This window comes from Aotus nancymaae, unplaced genomic scaffold, assembly GCF_030222135.1.
Source record: "Aotus nancymaae isolate 86718 unplaced genomic scaffold, 86718_ANA_hifiasm-v0.15.2.pri h1tg000011l, whole genome shotgun sequence".
Classification (NCBI taxonomy): domain Eukaryota; kingdom Metazoa; phylum Chordata; class Mammalia; order Primates; family Aotidae; genus Aotus; species Aotus nancymaae.
Genome location: NW_026988422.1, coordinates 86,280,855 through 86,301,955, shown reverse-complemented (window position 1 = coordinate 86,301,955; position 21,101 = coordinate 86,280,855). Strand labels below are relative to the sequence as shown.

Below are 21,101 nucleotides of genomic sequence, written 5' to 3'. Positions count from 1 at the left end.
ACGGCCCCATACCCTCCATCGTACTCTCTGGATAGATGATTTCTCAGCCTCACCAGGCTCCTCCTGCTTTTTCTGAAGTGACCAATTCCCTCGCAGTTTTCTGCAGAGGTGTCACTGTACTCAGGCACATGCCTGCTAATGTAGACAGCAGGGGAGGTTTTCTCCCTTTGGTGGGGATAGGAGCAGTCTCAGCCTTCTGGTTCCCTGTCCAGGGAATGCCTGGGTTCCCAGCTAATGCCTGGACTGACTTCTGCATGTTCCCATGAGGAAGACCACAGGGTGGGCTGCAGGTGAGCAGCCTTAACACCCCCAGAAGCTTGCTAGAAACGCAGCCTCTTGGGCCCCATCAGTCTCTATTCTAACAAGAGACCCCTTAACAAGAGTCCCTGTGTTCTGCACGTGGAAATCCAAAAGGCTGGCCTACGCACACATGGTCCCATATCACACTGGGAGCAGTGACAGAGAGTGGGAAGTGCCAGTCCTTGGGGATTTGAGGGGCTCCATTTGGGGGCTATGGCTGGCATTGGGCTTTGACAGACGCTGTGGACAAGAGTTTCTTGCATTCTGAGAGCTGCATCATGTTGAGTGCTTCAAGAGCATGTTTATTTGCATTATTGAGGTTTTTAAATTCTGTTTTGTTTTGTTAGAGACAAGGTTGGGGACCATGTTGCCCGTGTTGGCCTGGAGCTCCCGGGCTCAAGCAGTTCGGCCCCAGCCTCCCAAGTAGCTGAGGCTACAGGCTCGACCCACTATACTCAGCTTGAATTACTGGGTTTTAAAATCCTGATCATTCGCCAGTTTTATTCTTTGATGACTTCATTTTCTGCTGCCACTGTATTTTAGAGAAAATAGTTGGTAATATGTGATTGGGGATGCCCCAGGGTTTCCCTTCAGCACCTCCTCTCCCCTAAGGTGCAGTCCTCTGTGGCCGTGGGCACACCTGACTACATCTCACCAGAGATCCTGCAGGCAATGGAGGACGGCATGGGCAAGTACGGGCCCGAGTGTGACTGGTGGTCCCTAGGAGTCTGCATGTATGAGATGCTCTACGGAGAAACGCCGTTTTATGCAGAGTCACTCGTGGAGACCTACGGGAAGATCATGAACCATGAAGTAAGATGCTGTGTTTCACGTCCTGTTTTCTTCTGGTACCTGGCTCAGGACTAAAGTACAGAGAACACAACTCGTGCAGGAAGATCTGTCAGGAAGAGATGATGGGGTTTGGGGTGGCCTGGAGAAGACGTTGGAGAGGTGTCTGGAGGTGGGGTCGCCACCAGGAGCTGTGGGTGCCAGAGCAAGGGGAAGGAGGCTCTGAGAGTGGTCTCACCCGCGTTCTCGGGGAAGGATGCTGGCCTGCTCTGAGCTGGCTTCCTGGAGAGGAGGCAGGTTTCTGTAGACAGACACGTCCTCTGCATAGGCGCGTGGAGTGAGGCGCCTGGAGGTGGCCAGTGGAGAGGCCCAGGTGGGCCCTTTGACCTGTGGCTTTAGATTTTCTGGTTCAAGGCCAACTTTGATTCTCAAGTCTGTTCCCCAGAAGTCAGTCACTGTAAATGATCGCGTGTCTCCGCTGGTGGAGCCGATTATCCTCCCCATCCTGTTCCTCTCTTTTCCTCCTTCCCTTTTTGAACTGTACATTTTCTCTCTTCAGTGTCACCTCTCTCCACCGCCTTTGTTTTCCTTTTTATTACCATTTTCTTTTCTGTCTGATACTTTTTATTTACTTTTAAAAATTTTCCTAAGTCATGTGTCTTTCTAATGCCAGTTTCACCCTCTGCCAGCATGCTCATAGCATTTCCTCTCCCCTACTGTCTCCCATGCACATGTGTGTACATCCCAGAATGTCCCTGGTTGAGTGCTGGCCTGTCCAGCAGCCGTTGTTCCCATGCACACGCGCACATCCCAGAATGTTGCTGATCGAGCGCTGGCCTGTCCGCCAGCCCATGTCTCCCACAGTTTGCTCTCATGGGGAGCAGATTAACACTAAAGTGCTAACTGGTTCTCCATTTAACTGCAAATCAAATCAAAAGATACAGTGTTTAAAAATGTTTTTCCCAGGCCGGGCGCGGTGGCTCACGCCTGTAATCCCAGCACTTTGGGAGGCCGAGGCGGGTGGATCACGAGGTCAAGAGATCGAGATCATCCCAGTCAACATAGTGAAACCCCGTCTCTACTAAAAATACAAAAAATTAGCTGAGCATGGTGGCAGGTGCCTGTAATCCCAGCTACTCAGGAGGCTGAGGCAGGAGAATTGTCTGAACCCAGGAGGCGGAGGTTGCAGTGAGCCGAGATCGTGCCATTGCACTCCAGCCTGGGTAACAAAAGCGAAACTCTGTCTCAAAAAAAAAGAAAAAAAAATGTTTTTCCCAAAGTAGAAGCATATTTTTCATTTATAAATTAACATATACACCCTATGAAAACTTCAGACCATGCAAAAGTGCATATTGTAGATGATGAAAATCACCTCATCCACTTCTTAGTGGCAAATTCTGTTAAAGTAATAATTGGTTATTACTAAGAGCCTGCCAGCAGTCAGAGTGCTGACCGTCTGTGGGCCCTTGGGTCAGGCACCCCGTGAAGCAGATGACGTTGTTGTTTTCTGTAGATGACAGACAAAGGTGGTGGCTCAGCTCTCAGCTCACTTTACCATAGGGTTGTGTGGCCTTGGCAGACCTCTGTGTGTGTGTGTGTGTGTGTGTGTGTGTGTGTGTGTGTGTGGTTTGATTTGTGGCATCATATTACATAGAAACAGTTTTTTGTCATTGTATCTTTGGCATCTTTCCATGTCAGTACACAGACATATTCCTTTTTCTTGGTGCTGTGTCTTTTTTTTTTTTTTTTTTGAGGTGGAATCTCGCTTTTGTCACCCAGACTGGAGTACAGTGGCGTAACTTTGGCTCACTGCAACTTCCACCTCCCGAGTTTAAGCAATCCTCCTGTCTCAGCCTCCCAAGTAGCTGAGATTACAGGCACCTGCCACCACACCCAGCTAATTTTTGTATTTTTAGTAGAGATGGAGTTTCACCATGTTGGCCAGGATGGTCTGGAATTCCTGACCTCAGGTGATCTTCCTGTCTCAGCCTCCCAAAGTGCTGGGATTACAGGTGGGAGCCACAGCACCCGGCCCCAGCCGGTATCTTTTTTAACAAGTCTGTTTTTTGATGGACACATAGGTAGTTTGCAGTTTTCTTGGTGAAAATACAATGCAGTCCTGAGCAAGTAGTGTTTCCTCTTAGTGACTGCTTTTGTAGCATGAGTTTCCGGAAGTGGAGCTGCTGTGATGCTCACACCGTGCGTCCTGAGGGGGCAGCGCCTGCCCCTCCTCCATGCACAGTGTGTTTCCCACCTTCCCTGCCAGTTCCATAGGTAAAAATGTGTCATTTACAGGCAATGTGGTCACAGGTCTACAATGAGTAAAACCAAAAGGACTACTGGTTTTCTTGTTTGCCTTTTGGGAATGAAAATATATTAGCTTTGGATTATATTTAGTTCCCATGAAATAAAAAGTGACTTGCTTTGGAGCTGGTTTCTCCGTTGTTTCCTATAAAGTCTGTACATCTTGAACTCTGAATGCATCCACTTGTCCCCCGGTGTTTTTGTCGCCACTTGCAGGAGCGATTCCAGTTCCCGTCCCATGTCACAGATGTATCTGAAGAAGCCAAGGACCTCATCCAGAGGCTGATCTGCAGCAGAGAGCGCCGGCTGGGGCAGAATGGAATAGAGGATTTCAAAAAGCACGCGTTTTTTGAAGGTCTAAATTGGGAAAATATACGAAACCTAGAAGCACCTTATATTCCCGACGTGAGCAGTCCCTCTGACACATCCAACTTTGACGTGGATGACGATGTACTGAGAAACACGGTGAGTGAAAGCGCCGTCCTCAGGGTTGCCGCAGTGGGTCTGACATGCTGTGCTGTTGAGGGCATTGCTAATCAAGTCGGTACAGTGTAAAGCTGTAAAATTCGGTGCCGAAGACAGAGTATGCTTTCTATTCCAGCCTTCAGCTGGGTCCTTAATATTCCTTAAGAAAATGGTGGATGACTCCATTTGAGTAAAATTCAGTTAAACAGCTTTTGTTTTGGACCTCAACAGAAATACTTTTGCTTTTATTTCACAGCACTTGATACTTTTCAAAGCAGTGTCACATACATCATTGTATTAGAGCTTCACTACAACCCTGTCACCACGTTATAGGTTTTAAGGTTGAAAGACACTAAGAAATGAGTTTAGCCTACAGTCCCATAGGCAGTGTGGCAGCCTCTCAGTTTCTGGTCTTTTTCCCTACATGTGAGAGCACGTTAAATCTTTCTAACACGACAGCGCTTTGTGTCTGCATTGATGTTTCTTTATACAGCAAGAGTTCAGAACAAAGACGATGATAACAGATTCTGAGTCTGTGCACTGCTGTTTAAGATCAGGATTTTCCAAGTTGGGTTCTGGCTGTGGGACTCGTCTGGCATTCTGATCAGGTCTGACAAGGCCTCTTTGATGCACTAGACAGTACCTTTGGTCCCGAAGAATTTTCCTCGTATATCGTAAAATTCTTTTGTTCTCATCAAACCCATACATGTGTGACTTCGTTTGGGGATAGACAAACTGAGGTTTAACCCAGTAAAAGGAAAATCTTTGTTATTAATTAAATTAGAGAGTTTCTTACACTGAAGCACCATCATTCACTCTATATATTTCATCCCCAGGACCTCTCGAAATGAATTACCATGAACTTGGGGAAACTCCTAGTTGTTTAACAGGAGACACAGAGGTTTTTAGGAGAAGCTATGAAGTACCCTTTGTAGGCCCATGGAAAAGTTAAATCTGGGCTGGGCACAGTGGCTCACACTTTGGGAAGCCAAGGCAGGCAGATCACATGGGGTCAGGTGTTCAAGCAGCCTGGCCAACATGGTGAAACTCTGTCACTACTAAAAATACAAAATTAGCCAGGCATGGTGGCAGGCACCTGTAATACCAGCTACTCAGGAGGCTGAGACAGGAGAATCGCTTGAACCCGTGTGGCAGAGGCTGCAATGAGCCGAGATCTCGCCACTGCACTCCACCTGGGCAACAAGAGTGAAACTCATGTCAAAAGAAAAAAAGGAAAGATCCTCAGAATGAAAAATAGAGTTACAATAAACTTACCTGAAATAGTCTACCTTTGGGTTCCTTTTAGCCTTGGGGCCTCTTGTCTCAGGTCAAGAACCTGAGAGTCCCCAGCCTCTGTCCCATGTCCTCAGAGGGGCCGTGCCTGTCCACACTGTTGGACTCTGCACACGCTTGTGTTGAGCAGAGGATTCTGTGGCTATAAGAAGTCTTTGAAAATCACTAACCTGGTAACGGCCTGTGCCATTATCATCATCAAAATCAGTGCGCGCATCCTGTGAACTTTATTGTACATACAGTGCTTAGAGCCAGGCTTGAGAGAGACAGATCTGCCATCCTTGGCTCCCCTGCAGAAGACACCATGGAATCCCCATTCTCCAAGGCCACACGCTCTGCCCAGTGCCTCCAGTCACCGTGACTATAACCGTCTTTCCTCTTTTTACCTGTTTGTTTGAACGTAGATTTCATTTGTGTTGTGTATGTTCTTATGCAGGAAATATTACCTCCTGGTTCTCACACAGGCTTTTCTGGATTACATTTGCCATTCATTGGTTTTACATTCACAACAGAAAGGTATGTCTGGATTTATTATTCCCCAGGGAGAACCTTCCCTTGTAGTAGATGAACAGTCAAACGCCACACTCTATTGTTGGGGGGGGGATGGGGGGGTGTGTGCTGGGAGGGGTGTGCACTGGGAGGCCGTTGCTTAAGGGAGATGGAGATGGGTTTTTGTTCTTAAAATAGATGCATCTGATTACTACAGGTGATAAAATATCAAGGTTGGCAGGCTTTTTCTCTACAGATATTCAAGTAGTAAAGAATTCAGGTTTCATGGTCTTTGTTGTATGTTCTTCTTTTTACAACCCTTTAAAAATACTAAAACCATTCTTAGCTCAAGAAAATATTAAAATCATTCTTATCTGTGATTGTGCAAAAACAGGCCACAGGCAGAATTTGTCCCAGAGGATATAGTTTGCCGACCCCTGACCAATAGGCCGCCAGCATTGGCAGGGGCGGCTCTAATAAAGTCAGTGGCTGCAGCAAGCAGAGCTGTGGCCACACGTGCTCAGCTGAGAGCTGGCTTCCATCAGAATGCTCTGCTGGCTTTTTTAAGGATTGTGTGTCGTGGCCCCTAGTCCCAAATGGGCCTCTTTGCAAAGTTGTGTTGCCTGAGATGTTCCACCTCCATTTTAAAAGGAAACAGGGACCAAGAGGAAAGGGGTTACAGGAAGCAAGGCAGGTGAAATGAGACAACGGAAATGCCCACTGTGCCTAAAGGAACACCACAGAATTGGATCCCCAGCGTCTTCTGGCGGCTGGAACCACAGTTGGAAATTTCTTGGGAGGGAGATATCCCCGTACTTCTTTTCTTTTTTCTTTTCTTTTCTTTTCTTTTTTCTTTTTCTTTTCTTTTTTTTCTTTTTTCTTTTTTCTTTTTCTTTTCTTTTCTTTTTTCTTTCTTTTCTTTTTTTCTCTTTTCCTTTTTTCTTTTCTTTTCTTTGACAGACTCTTGCTCTGTCGCCCAGGCTGGAGTGCAGTGGTGCAATCTCAGCTCACTGCAACCTCCGCCTCCCGGGTTCAAGCGATTCCCCTGCCTCATCCTCCTGAGTAGCTGGGACTACAGGTGTGTGCCACCACACCCACCTAATTTTTTGTATTTTAGTGGAGACAGGATTTCACCAAGTTGGCCAGGATGGTCTCGATCTCCTGACCTGGTGATCCGCCTGCCTCGGCTTCCCAAAGTGCCAGGTTTACAGACGTGAGCCACCGTGCCCGGCTGATACCCCATACTTCTGCTCAAGCTTGGAGGAAATCTGTTTTGGTGTAAGATGACAGGGTTAAAAAGCCTGTAAGCCAGAGTGACAGCTGCTGTCTTCCAGCCCCCTGAAGGCGTTCTAGGTGGACATATTGATTTCCTGGCCCCCAGTGCAGAGGTTCTTGACCTTTCTAGTACATCCAGGCTCAATAAGTGGTTGTCACACTTGTAGGTCCCAGGCCCATGGCTGTAGTTTGGCCAGATGGGCCTAGGACTCCCCTCCCTTGACAGACCCCACAGGGCTGGAGCAGCCCAGCATCCTCAGACCACCCATGGAGAAATAGGACTAGGCCTTCTGTAAAGGGTGCTTGGTGCCTTTATGGGACTCAGCATAGGAGCTCAAAATTTTCCTGACTGCATCGTGACATAAAGAGCTAAGCAGAACTAAGTAACTCCTAAAGCGGCCCAGGAATTAAACTCCTCAAGGAGAGCTGTCTTGGGCATCAGCGTGTGCTCTGGATGTGTGTGTCATCGAGTGTGCTGGTCCTTGGCAAGGGGGTTAGCATGCTGGTCAGTGCTAGAACTGGTGGCTTAGCCTGCAGGGGAGAAAGGGTTGAAAGGGTTGTTCTGGATTGCTTGGCCAGTTGGTGGCCGAACCAGGAAGCTCTCGATGGTCCGTGCACACTGCTGACCTCTAGACAAGAGCTGGGGCTGCCCCCTAAGCCTCGCTTTACACAGAATCCATGCCTCCTGGTTTTGCATTTACAGTTAAGTGTGAGGGATGATTCGGAAATGACATTTCCCCTCCTTTGCAGAGGCGTTTTCTTTGACCAGCTGTGGGGGAGTGCCCTTGTCAGTGTCTCCTTGACCATCTGGTCATTTGTCTAACTTGGGCTCCATAAACCATAAAGTCTTTTCACAGGTATTTTTGTTTGCCAATTTAAAAAGACTGTCGCTCATCCCAGGAAGTTTTAAAATGCTTTGAAATTGCTAAACTCTCAGTAGATCAGAAAAACCTGTTGCTTTATTTCCAGCTGTTTTTCTGATCGAGGCTCTCTGAAGAGCATAATGCAGTCCAACACATTAACCAAAGATGAGGACGTGCAGCGGGACCTGGAGCACAGCTTGCAGATGGAGGCTTATGAGAGGAGGATCCGGAGGCTGGAGCAGGAGAAGCTGGAGCTCAGCAGGAAGCTTCAGGGTGAGGGGCGGCGCTGGCTGCAGGCGGGACGGGGCGCTGTGGCCAGGCCGCACCTCACGCTGTCTTTCCGTCCCCCAGAGTCCACCCAGACTGTGCAGTCCCTCCACGGCTCATCTCGGGCCCTCGGCAATTCAAACCGAGATAAAGAAATCAAAAAGCTAAATGAAGAGATCGAACGCTTGAAGAATAAAATAGCAGGTATGTGTTTAAAAGTATGGCTTCTTAGTCTCTATTTTTGGGCCCTGCTTTCTTAAAAGGAAATTTCAGAGTCCTTTTCATCAGGTGGGAAAGCAGAAAAAAGCTTAGGATTTAGCAAGCTTATTTAGATTTCTGAAATTTTGGTCAGTGTATTTCCCCAACTGGCTTAGTTCTTTTTTTTTTTTTTTAGATGGAGTTTTGCTCTGTTGCCCAGGCTATAGTACAGTGACATGATCTCGGCTCACCGCAACCTCCGCCTCCTGGGTTCAAGCAATTCTCCTGCCTTAGACTCCCAAGTAGCTGGGATTACAGGCATGCGCCACCACACCCAACTAATTTTGTATTTTTAGTAGAGACGGGGTTTCACCATGTTAGCCAGGCTGGTCTTGAACTCCTGACCTCAGGTGATCTGCCCACCTGGGCCTCCGACAATACTGGGATTCCAGGCATAAGCCACCATGCCCAGCCCCAGCTGGCTTAGTTCTAATGATACTATTTTATAGTCACCAGCTAGAATCGGTTCCTGATGTTTTATCTGTAAGTTCTCTGGCTATTTTCTGCTTCTGTTGCAGTTTTCCGCTTTGTGGCTCTGAGACAGAGTCCTAGAGTGGCTTTCCTTCTAAAGCTTCATCAGTGACTCTGCCTGCTTCTTGGTGTTTGAGTGCTAGACCTACCATCACCATTTTCTTTTGGTGGCTCCTAGGTTATCCAAGTTGCCTAAAGGCTCCAATCACTTTTAAGCCTTAACCTCACACAGGTTGGCTTTGTAGTTGACTTTCACCTCCCAAGCGCACTTTGAATCTCTCCCGTGACTTCTCTGCATTTCCTATCAGGAACCCCACTGTCCTGATCCAAAAAAGGGCTTCTTTGATTGAGTCACTTATACACCTTTCCTGTACACTGAGAAAGGGCCAGGCACTGTGCTGGGTTACACAGGTTAGGAGGACTGAGGCAGACAAGTTGTGCCATCCAAGGGCTCCCAGTCCCCAGGGGAGATTGCTGTCAGGTCAGTGTGAAGTCAGCTCAGCACAGGCATACAGGTAGCTGTGCCCATGGCTGTATGTATGTGTATGTATGTCTGTCTGTAGGGAGCCTACTCAGCACAGCACAGGCATGCAGGTAGCTGTGCCCATGACACTGTGTGTTTGTGTGTCTGTGTCTGTGTCAGTGTCTGTGTCTGTGTGTCTGTCTGTAGGGAGCCTGTTCAGCACAGGCATGCAGGTAGCTGTGCCCATGACACTGTGTGTGTGTCTGTGTGTCTGTGTGTCTGTCTGTCTGTCTGTCTGTAGGGAGCCTGTTCAGCACAGACATGCAGGTAGCTGTGCCCATGACACTGTGTGTGTGTGTGTGTGTGTGTGTGACTGTCTTGTCTGGAGCCTGTTCAGCACAGGTGTGCAGGTAGCCGTGCCCATGACACTGTGTGTGTGTGTGTGTGTGTCTGTCTGTCTGTCTGTCTGGAGCCTGTTCAGCACAGGCGTGTGGGTAGCTATGCCCGTGACACTGTGTGTGTGTGTGTGTGTGTGTGTGTGTGTGTAAGTAAATAATCCTCTGAATGAAAAAAATGTTGTGAATTATTAAATAATTTCCTATCAGTAAGTCAGCTAACAAAGTTTGCATATAGTCAGTACACATAAAGGAACCAGTTTATTTCCTCTTTTGCCCAGATTCAAACAAGCTCGAGCGACAACTTGAGGACACAGTGGCGCTTCGCCAAGAGCGTGAAGACTCCACGCAGCGGCTGCGGGGACTAGAGAAGCAGCACCGCGTGGTCCGGCAGGAGAAGGAGGAGCTGCACAAGGTAGGCGCTTGGTTTGAGGTGAGAAGGGCTTACAGGACTTAGCAGAGTTTAACAAGTTCAAGTTCATGCAGACGATGGGAGAACTCTTGGGATTCCTGCCCATGGGCTGTCCCTGCCGCATGCAGGACACCAGGACCAAGCCTGACCCTGGGGCCCCTGCACACCTGTCTGCCTGCTGCCCAGCCCTGCGTCAGTTGGCAGAGCTTGGCTCCCAGTGGCAGGTGCCTTCCACCCCCTCGCCCACAGCAGGCATCCACCTTGCCGTCAGCATCTCCAGTCTCCACTTCAGACCCGCAGAGAAAGGAACACCCACTGCATTCTGAAGCAAGGAAAGATGTCCAGAGGGCATGGTGGCCATGGCGATGCACGCTGTGTCTGGAGCCAGGGCCCCCCCCTTCTCTCTACCAGGCCTCCGCTCTTAGAAGGGATCCCTTAGTAATGACAGGGAGCTGCAGCAGAGACCCTGGGTTAAAATCTGGGTGATTTCCCCCCATAATTCCTTTATAAATTTGAATTTTTAGTAAGATAAGGGAAACTTTTATGCTCAGATGCCAGCATGTTGGTAACACAATTATATACATGTTTTTTTAAAATACATCCATTTATATATGTTATCCTTAAACCTGTAGTCTGTGATCTGTTTTCTAACATGTGCCAGATTTCAAATTCACATTGTTTCTTAAGATAATCTGTGTTGTCATCCACCTGAGTGACTTCTCTAGAAGTGTAATGCGGTGTGGGACCTGTGGCATCTCATTGCTCAACAGGGTCACAGTACCCCTCAGCGGGCCCAGAGAGGTCTGGTGAGGCCTCCCTCAGCGTGTGAGAGCCCACCTGCCAGCCTGCTTGGGGTCTTGTCACTTCCATCTCAGACCAGCAGGCGTGACAGTGATTGAACTGCCAGCTGGTTGACCAGATTGGCTGGAGGGAGGTCAGGGTCATCAGCCTGGCGAGTCCTAAGACTGGGTTGGCAGCGTGGCGCGTGCTAAGACTGGGTCGGCAGCGTGGTGCTTGCTAAGACTGGGTCGGCAGCATGGTGCGTGCTAAGACTGGGTTGTCAGTAGAGCTGACCTCATGGTAATTCCCGCTTGTGTCTCTCCACTCAGAGTGACAGCCAGCATCCACACATCAGTCTCTAGTGAAGAGCAGGCTGTCCAGTGGTTGCTTTTATACAGTTCTTCACTTTGACTTAACCTTCAGCACTTTGTGTATGTGTGTTCTTTTCTGATTTTGCTTGTGTTTAACTAACTAGATTGAGTGTCCAAATGCTTCATTCAGCTTTGCAGCTCTGTAGGTGACATCGGGCAGAGGCTGGCATTACAGATCCAGGTGTCCTCCTGTAAGCAGGCTGCCCATGTGGCTGTGGTTTTTTTTACCCCCAGACGGAGTTTTGCTCTTGTTGCCCAGGCTGGAGTGTGATGGCATGATCTCTGCTTACTGCAGCCTCTGCCTCCTGGTTCAAGTGATTCTCCTTCCTCAGTCTCACGAGTAGTTGGGATTACAGGCACCTGCCACCATGACCAGCTAATTTTTTGTATTTTTAGTAGAGACAGTGTTTCACCATATTGGCCAGGCTGGTCTCTAACTCCTGACCTCAGGTGATCCGCCCACCGCGGCCTCTCAAAGTTCTGTCTGGGATTACAGGTGTGAGCCATCGCACCCAGCCTGTGGGGCCTTTATTGGTGTGGAGTTGGTACGCAGCAGCTGAGCCCAGGTGGCCTTCCTGTTTCCTGTGTGGCTGGAGTGAGACAGAGCACAGATCTTTTTCCAGGCAGGGGATTTCTCAGATCTGTGGCTCTAATCTGTAACCAGCGTTGGCTGTCAATTTTAACTCTTCAGAAGACTGAACCTCTAGCCTTCTAAGACTTTGTTAAGCAAACGTAAAACATCTGTAATTGTTTTTGTTCAGCAACTTGTTGAAGCCTCAGAGCGGTTGAAATCCCAGGCCAAAGAACTCAGAGATGCCCATCAGCAGCGAAAGCTGGCCCTGCAGGAGTTCTCGGAGCTGAACGAGCGCATGGCTGAGCTCCGCTCCCAGAAGCAGAAGGTATCCCGGCAGCTGCGGGACAAGGAGGAGGAGATGGAGGTGGCCATGCAGAAGGTGGATGCAATGCGGCAGGAGATGCGGAGGTCTGAGAAGCTCAGGAAAGAGGTAGTGTTTGGATGGTTCAGGGTGGTACTGACCTGGACTTGGTGTGGCTTTAATAAAATGTCTTTGAAGTCTTGGGCTGTCTGATGACAATTACTATAAAAGGGGTCAGAAATTTTCTGTGGAGCCCAGTAAGTTGATCGACCAAGCATTTATTTTGTTTTTTGTTTTTTGTTTTTGTTTTTGTTTGACATGGAGTTTTGCTCTTGTTGTCTAGGCTGGAGTGCAGTGGCACGATCTCTGCTTACTGCAACCTCCACCTCCCGGGTTCAAGCGATTCTCCTGCCTCAGCCTCCTGAGCAGCTGGGACTACAGGCACATGCCACCATGCCTGGCTATTTTTTTTTTTTTTTTTGTATTTTTAGTAGAGATGGGATTTCACTATATTAACCAGAATGGTCTTCATCTCCTGACGTCATGATCCACCTGCCAGAGTGCTGGGATTATAGGCGTGAGCCACTGCACGCAGCCTTTTATTTATTTATTATTTTTGGAGACAGAATCTTGCTCTGTCGCTCAGGCTGGAGTGCAGTGGTGCAATCTCGGCTCACTGCAATCTCTGCCTCCTGAGTTCCAGTGATTCTCCTGCCTCAGCCTCCCGAGTAGCTGGGATTCCAGGCATGTGCTACCACACCCAGGTAATTTTTGTATTTTTAGTAGAGACAGGGTTTCACCATGTCGGCCAAGCTGGTCTCAAACTCCTGACTTCAAGTGATCAGCCCACCTCTGCCTTCCAAAGTGCTGGGATTACAGGCATGAGCCACCACGCCTGGCCTGGATCAGCTGAGCATTTATCTTGTTATTCTCATCTCTCAATAGCTGTTGGTGAAATTACAGTAAGGCTCTTGTAGTGCTGATTTTTTTAAATTCTCTTTTAAGTAAGCAGGGTGTTTATGCTGTACTGTGATGTGGCCTGGCTTATGTGAGTAAGACACCTGCAGTCCACACAGGGAAGGTGGCAGTAGAAAGGCAAATCCCGAGCCCCAGCCCTGTGGGAGGTGCCGAGATGGCTGGATCGTTGAGCTCAGGTGTTTGAGACCAGCCTAAGCAACATGGCAAAACCCCATCTCTACCAAAAAAAAAAAAAAAAAAAAAAAAAAATTAGCTGGGTGTGGTGGCGGGCGCCTGTAATCCCAGCTACTCGGAAGGCTGAGGCGGGAGAATTACTTGAGCCCAGGAGGCGGAGGCTGCAGTGAGCCGAGATTATACCACTGCATTCCAGCCTGGGCGACAGAGTGAGACCCCCTCTCAAAAAATGTATATATATGAAAGGCAGATGACAGAGGAGCACACTTGGGGCGCTTGCTTAGGTGAGCAGTTCTGAAGTGTCTTGGCCTTAGCACTCCTCGACAGTCTCGGAATGATCACAGCCTCAAAGAGCGTTCTTATGTAGACTGCAGCTCTGAACATGCACCGTGGCAGACATTAAAACAGAGAATTTTGTTAATACAATGAAAATCCATTTCATGTTAACGTAAGTAACGTGTTTAATGAAAAGTAACTACTTCTTTAAAAATTTGGCAAGAAGAATGGCATTTTTTACGTTTTGTGAGCTTTTCCTTAATATCTGACTGAGTAGTATGTCTTCAATCTAGTTTTGCTGTGCTGTTCTGGATAAAGTACATGAAGAAATCCTGGCTCCCACAGATAGCTAATAGGAAACGAAGGGCCTTACACACCCCTGACAATGTCTCAGGACCCCAGGGGTTTTCAGCCCCATTTTGAGAACTGCTGCCCTAGGTATTCTGATTGTTCCGCTGTTAATAGGCGGCATATTTTAACCAATGCTTAGTTTAGAACTCTATTAAAATTTCCTTAGTAAGTCCCATGAATGAGAAGGCCTGACAGCACATGCTCTTGTCCTTTCAAGTTCAGGGCTCTTTGTTGTTTAGCCACAGAGGACCTGTTTGTCCTCTCCTTAGACAGTCTGTTTTGCAACCCAAATATATTTGTAGTTGTGCCTGGGATTTGCCCTCCAGTGGTCTGGGCACAGGCAGAGAGGAAGTGGGCTTGGCTCAGGAGCGCGTTGTCAAAACTGATGCAGGCACGCGGGGTCTGGGTACAGGCAGAGGGGAAGCGGGCTTGGCTCAGGAGTGCATTATCGAAGCTGGTGCCGGCACGCGGGGTCTGGGTACAGGCAGAGGGGAAGCGGGCTTGGCTCAGGAGTGCATTATCGAAGCTGGTGCCGGCACGTGGGGTCTGGGCACAGGCAGAGGGGAAGCGGACTTGGCTCAGGAGTGCATTATCGAAGCTGGTGCCGGCACGCGGGCTCGCTCTTCTGCTCGCTCTTCTTGTGGGTGTTTGAAGTGATCCATTTAATAAATGAATCTGTGTTCTACAGATACCAGAAGTACTTGCTTTCACAAATCAGTGAAATGTAAATTTCAAGAAACATATCCTTTCTTAAAATCTAATCTCAAAGTATCAATTTAAGCTAGAATTGAACGTTGTTTTATTACTAACCAACCATCCCAGTTGAATCCTGAAGTGTATTTCTCAAACTTTAATTTGTGATAAGATTTGATGAAGGGCGAACACTCGCAAAGCTCTTTTGAGGTCTTGTTCTCATAGAGTCCTGCGGGTGAAGCTCTGACTTGATGAGGTAGAGCTCGATTTGTGTTAATAGAAAGCCGATCTTCCTTTTGTAGTTGGAAGCTCAGCTTGATGATGCTGTTGCCGAGGCCTCCAAGGAGCGCAAGCTTCGTGAGCACAGTGAGAACTTCTCCAAGCAGATGGAAAGCGAGCTGGAGGCCCTCAAGGTAGTGCTGGGCGGGGGTCTCCACCCTCAACTGAGAGGGACGCTCATCTTTGCTGACGCCATCACGTGGAAGTCACCTTGTGTGATGTGTGGTCCAAGCTGCATGTCACCCAAGGCTGCTCAAACAAGACACCCATCGGAGAGGGGGCATGGCCCTTGCCTTCCCGACTGCTTTTATTTTTGAAGGCCAAGTGTATTTTTTTCCTTTGTTATATGAAAGTTTCAGGCAGCTCACAGTAAGTCCTAGAAAACTGATATCTAATCGGCACATTTCCTGCTCCAGCCCAGTCAATTCATAGCTTTCTTCACATTGTGGCATTCTAAATTCCATGCAGTTGAATTTTGAAAAAGCTTCTTACAGCCCATGACCTGCTGCTGACTGGGGAAGAGACAGGCTGGCCATCAGTCAGGACCCACTGGTGGGGCTGGAGGGCGGCAGGGAGGCCGTGGAGGGCAGGAGAGGGGAAGGCCACAGCAGCCGAGTGGGCAGGGGGCCGGGGGGGTCTCCTTGGCAGCATAGCATGGCTTGGGTCTCCTCATGTGTGAGGTGCATGTGATGGGTCTGTCCTCTCCCTTTGCCTCGGTGATCTGCAGCTCATCCTCTGGCCCATGGGCCTGAGATGCTATTCCTCTCTGGCAGCGTGGCTTGGCTGGATCTCGCATGTGGTGTCCGAAGCTCTCTGCCCCTTTCTGAGCCCTCGAGTCTCTCCTGTGGCGCAGCAGGCAGAGTGAGCTTGGCAGACCAAAGTTGGAGCACATTCCTGCAGCCAGGGCATCCATGGCTCCGCGGCTGTCCAGCAGCCACCTTCCTGCCCGCTGCAGCCCTGCAGTGCCTCTCCCCCGACTCCCTGCCCGCCACTCCAGACACACTGGTCTCTCTGCGTGCTGCGAGCACAGCCAGCATGTCCCACCTCACTCCAGCCTGTGCCCTTGTTCTTTGCCCCTAGCCTGACACCTCACTCAACAGGCCAATGCCTCACAGATGCTGCCCTGGCCATTCGGGCACCCCTCTGCTCCCTATATCCCAGCCAGGGTGTGCAGCTTCTCTGCCCCTTTACTGGTTTGTTGTCAGTCCTTACCAACCCCGTGAGAGCAGAGACCTCAGTGTCACCCCAGTCACAAGAAGGGGACCAAGCCCAGAGTCAGCCCTCAGAAGGATGCTGCAGGCGTGATGAACAGAGTATGCGGCAGGGCTTCGGAGGTCCCAGGCAGAGCCTCGGGGGTCCCAGGCAGACCTGGGCGCATCCCTCTGCAAGGCTGTCTCCTACTGTGACCCCCTAGAATCTGGATCACATTAACCAGGTTAGCTCCGCCATCCGTGTAGTCCAGGCACACAGATGGTCCTTGGGAAGGTGTCTGCACTTGCTGGGGATGAACTGACAGTGTGGCCCTGGAGGACACAGATTCGTCAGCTTATTTTAACCTTTATCTTCAGATGAAGCAAGGCGGCCGGGGACCAGGTGCCACTTCAGAACACCAGCAAGAGATTTCCAAAATAAAATCTGAGCTGGAGAAGAAAGTTTTATTTTATGAAGAGGAATTGGTCAGACGTGAGGCCTCCCATGTGCTAGAAGTGAAAAATGTGAAGAAGGAGGTGCATGATTCAGAAAGCCACCAGCTGGCCCTGCAGAAAGAAATCTTGATGCTGAAAGATAAATTAGAAAAGTCAAAACGAGAACGGTAGGTTTTCGTGAGCTCCTCAGTGCAGAAAATGAAAGCTGATGCCCACGCCGTAGAGATGAATATTAGTGAAGTTAACGAGCTTTTAAAACTGCTTCTCGCTCACCTTGGCAGGCATAACGAGATGGAAGAGGCGGTAGGCACAATAAAAGATAAATACGAACGAGAACGAGCGATGCTGTTTGATGAGAACAAGAAGGTAACTGCGGAAAACGAGAAGGTAACCCACAGTATCTGAGTTAGCACTTCGTATGGAAGTTGTAAAAAAAAAAAAACTTTTATTATCCATTTATGTGGGTACATAGTAGGTATTTATGTCTATGGGGGAATATGATGTCTTCATTCCTGAGCCTTGGAAGTTTGGTGTCTTTTTACAGTGCAGTCACATGCTGTGTAACAACGCGATTGTCAGTGACAGACCGTGTATACCACAGGGTCCCATGCAATCATAGTACTGTACTTTGCCTCTACCTCTTGTGTTTAGATACAGAGATACTTAGCATTGTGTGACAGCCGCCGGCAGCATCCTGCACAGCAACATGGCATGCAGGCTTGCAGCCAGGAAGTAACGGGCTGCGCCATAGGCCTGGTGTGCGGCGGCCGCGCCGTCTAGGCTGGCGTGAGCACATTCACGCTGCATGCACAAGGACACGTTTTTGAGGCCGTTTCTTGCTGTTTCACCGCATATGACTGTTTTAATTTTTGAATGAAGTAATATGTTTGGTCTTGTAAGTAGGATGTTTATATTTAGCGAAAAGGTGCCAATTACCTGAAGTCACTAGCTCCATCAGTTTAGGTTTAGATTTGAATTGAAACGTGACTTAAGTGAGATACAATGAAAAAATCCGTATCATGAACTTAGTTTGGAAAAATCTCATGACGATTAAAGAAAATTTTCAAAGTCTTCAAAAGAACTTGTGTTAATGCCAGCACACTTAAAGGATGCCCGATTAACAAGTTCTGTGGTGAAATTGTTCCATTTCAGCTCTGTTCCTTTGTGGATAAACTCACAGCTCAAAATAGACAGCTGGAGGATGAGCTGCAGGATCTGGCAGCCAAGAAGGAGTCGGTGGCTCACTGGGAAGCTCAGATTGCGGAAATCATTCAGTGGTACGTGCGCGGCCCTGTTCACAGCCGTGAAGCTGCTCCCCGCTCAGCCCACGAGGCCTGCCCTGCCTCTGCTGCCTGATCCTGTGCTCCATGCCAGGTCGTGCCCCTCAGCCTGGGGTGCAGGTCTCACTTCTGTTCCCCAGAACTTCTCATGTCTGGGGCAGTGGTTCTGCTGGACTAGAGGTAGAAACACGCCCCCACCAACCCTCTGAAGGACTTGGGGCAAGCCGTTCACACCCCTCGTTCTCAGAGATGTGGGAAGCAGAGCCCTCCCGAAGCGACTGCGCTAGCACCAGGGAGACTGGGGGCAAGCTGGGAACTGCCCTCCGCTCCTAAGGGATGAAGCTGAAATTAAAAAAAAAAAATTTATTTTTAATTTTTGTGGGGGTCTTGGAAGTTGGGTGTCTTTTTAAACTGTAGTTGTGTGCCATGTAATGATGCTTCCATCAATGAGAGACCGCGTATGCAGCAGGAGTACAGTGAGGACACTTTGGCTCACACGACACTGTGTCACTGTGTCCTGAGGAAGGGGGAACGTCCCCTTCTTGTTTGGTGTCTCGCTGATGGCCATGCTTCATGAAACAGAACATCTGTTTCCTCCTCCAGGGTCAGCGATGAGAAAGATGCCCGGGGTTACCTTCAAGCTCTTGCTTCCAAGATGACCGAAGAGCTCGAGGCTTTGAGGAGTTCTAGTCTGGGGTCAAGAACACTGGTAGGTTTTGTTCGATGCCTGCATTTCACTTACCAAATAATCCATTAATGGTTTTATTTTAAGGATGAATGTGACATTTAAGTACTGTTTAGGGAATTACAGGGATGCAAGAGACCTCTATGCAACTAGTTCCCCAATTTAAGGAGCACCAGTGTTTGCCAGCTGTCAGATCATCATAGCTTCTTCTCTCGATGGTATTCATTCATTTAGCAGATACTGAGTACTGAGCTCTGTGATGTCATCTCAAATTAAGACTGGATTCTGCCCTCAGAGCAGCTTTGATTTATTAATTTTATTGGTTCATTTCGCGATCTGTGTATTTTTTTTTAATTGCATTTTAGGTTTTGGGGTACATGTGAAATCTGTGTATTTTCTTTTTTTCCCCAAGACAGAGTCTCACTCTGTCACCTAGGCTGGAGTGCAGGGGCGTGATCTCGGCTTACTGCAGCCTCTACCTCCCAGGTTCAAGTGATTCCCCCGCCTCAGCCTCCCAAGTTGCTGGGATCACAGGCATGTGCCATCATGCCCAGCTAATTTTTATATTTTAGTAGAGACAGAGTTTTACTGTGTTGGCCAGGCTGGTCTCAAACTCCTGACCTCAGGTGATTTGCGTGCCTCAGCCTCCCAAAGTACTGGGATTACAGGTGTGAGCCACCATGCCCAGCCTTCCTCTGTCCCTTTTCTTCTCTTTACTGTTATAGATGACAAATGAAGAATTCTCAGTTGTGTTCAATGAAAGATTTGTTTGTTTAATAAAAAAAATCAAGATGGCATCTCTAGACTTCTTTCCTACCTCTTGAAAGTTGATGTCCTACACTGGGCAACTTAGTAAGAAAACAAAGGGATGATGTCAGTGGACTGGCTTCTTCCACTGTTGCTTCATCCTGTCGTTTTAGTCTTTTTGTTTTTTAATCACAGGAATGTGAAATGACATAATTCCCAGGATTGTGAAATAGCAAAATGTTTCAAGTTATGAGGAAAAGATAACCAAATCCTATAATGTACCTTAGGTTTGTAAAAGGTTCCAGGGCCCAGTGGACCCATGTAGAAATTGCACTACAGAGGCCAGGCACGGTGGCTCACACCTGTAAACCCAGCACTTTGGGGGCCAAGGCGGGCAGATCACAACGTCAGGAGTTCAAGATTAGCCTGGCTAACATGGTGAAACCACGTCTCTACTAAAAATACAATTAGCCAGGCATGGCGGCGCACACCTGTAATCCCAGCTACTCAGGAGGCTGAGGTAGGAGAATTGCTTGAACCCTGGAGGCAGAGGTTGCAGTGAGCCGAGATCACGCCATTGTACTCCAGCCTGGACAACAAGAGAGAAACTCTGTCTCAAAAAAAAACAAAGAAAAGAAAAAGAAATTGCACTACAAAATCAGTTTTATTCTTCTAAAAAATAAAGTAAATGTTATTTTCTCAAAGATTTCTAAGGAAGAGTAAAAGTCATAAAATATCAAAACTAAAACTGGTTCTGAGGCACCTCGACAATTTAAAGTTAATAGCTAAATGAAACAGTAATGGCTTCAGATTAGACAAAGATCACTTATTTATTAATATTAATTTAAAGCGTAGATAACCGCAAATGCATTTTTAAAGCCGTAACCATGTCTTCAGGATCCGCTGTGGAAGGTGCGCCGCAGCCAGAAGCTGGACATGTCCGCGAGGCTGGAGCTGCAGTCGGCCCTGGAGGCGGAGATCCGGGCCAAGCAGCTTGTCCAGGAGGAGCTGAGGAAGGTCAAGGACGCCAACCTCACCTTGGAAAGGTACTTGGTGCTGGGGTCTGACTCTGAGTAAGCGTGGGCTCTGTGTGGCCCTGAGCCAGCCTAGCCTCTCGGGCTCTGATGCACCTCGCCTGGAAAATTGGGGCTGCGGTGCTTGCTGGAGTCTTGGGAGGCAGCAAGTCGGCTTCCCCTGCAGGAGCCTGAAGAGTGGGCCGTTCTGCTCTGGGGAGGCGGCCAAGTGGGTGCAGAGCCTCGCCTGCCGCAGGGGTGCACGGCGCGGTGCAGGCAGTGTTTTCACAGTAGTGGGTGCGTGTGCCCCCACGCTGGGTAGCGAGACTCATACACTGTCTGACAGGAGCCTCTCTCACTACTTGGTCACCTCAGTGCCTCTCCATTCCCTAACTCAGACTTGTTCCTTTTAAGCTAACGTGAATATTTTAAAACAGAGGTTGAAGATGACATTCTCTCACTTGAAATTTTTCCCTAACTCCAAGCAGTAACGAGAGTGCCATTTTCACACAGCAGTAAATTCAGTCAGTATTCGCTGAGAGTTTACTCTTGCAGGTCCTGTTTTACATGTTCAGGATACCATAATGAACGTCGGTTTCATGAAAACCGGGCCAGTTCTGCTGTGCCAGGAAGTGGGGGAGGACCTGGGAGGGACAGTGTCTCTAACAGAATCACCAAGTCCCAAATCTTATCAGTTTGGGGCTAACAAAATTAATAGTAATAGGTATCAGTTAGCTGGACTTTCTTTGTACCAGGAACTGCCGTAAGACTGTTCCGTTAAATCCTGTGACCCTCCCACAGCCCAGTAGGGTAGGCACTCTTGTTACCGCATTCACACACAATGAGATCCAGGTGCAGGTGCATGGAGGCAAGATGATTTGCCCACTGATGAGTGGAATGGACCCCACA

At 48.5% G+C, this 21,101-nt stretch overlaps 1 protein-coding gene across 4 annotated transcripts in view; it reads left to right on the top strand.

Moving 5' to 3' along the window:
• The window catches only part of CDC42BPB (CDC42 binding protein kinase beta), a 112,434-nt gene that overhangs the window by 63,495 nt on the left and 27,838 nt on the right, over positions 1–21,101 (top strand). For all 4 annotated transcript variants that reach the window (XM_012471198.3, XM_012471197.3, XM_021675233.2 and 1 more), the window contains exons 7-19: positions 913–1,113; positions 3,610–3,858; positions 5,588–5,667; positions 7,885–8,051; positions 8,130–8,249; positions 9,914–10,047; positions 11,957–12,199; positions 14,845–14,955; positions 16,390–16,634; positions 16,749–16,854; positions 17,620–17,744; positions 18,351–18,456; positions 20,077–20,225. In XM_012471198.3, the coding sequence (XP_012326621.1) occupies positions 913–1,113; positions 3,610–3,858; positions 5,588–5,667; positions 7,885–8,051; positions 8,130–8,249; positions 9,914–10,047; positions 11,957–12,199; positions 14,845–14,955; positions 16,390–16,634; positions 16,749–16,854; positions 17,620–17,744; positions 18,351–18,456; positions 20,077–20,225 (2,036 nt within the window). The remainder of the gene's footprint in view (positions 1–912; positions 1,114–3,609; positions 3,859–5,587; positions 5,668–7,884; positions 8,052–8,129; positions 8,250–9,913; positions 10,048–11,956; positions 12,200–14,844; positions 14,956–16,389; positions 16,635–16,748; positions 16,855–17,619; positions 17,745–18,350; positions 18,457–20,076; positions 20,226–21,101) is intronic.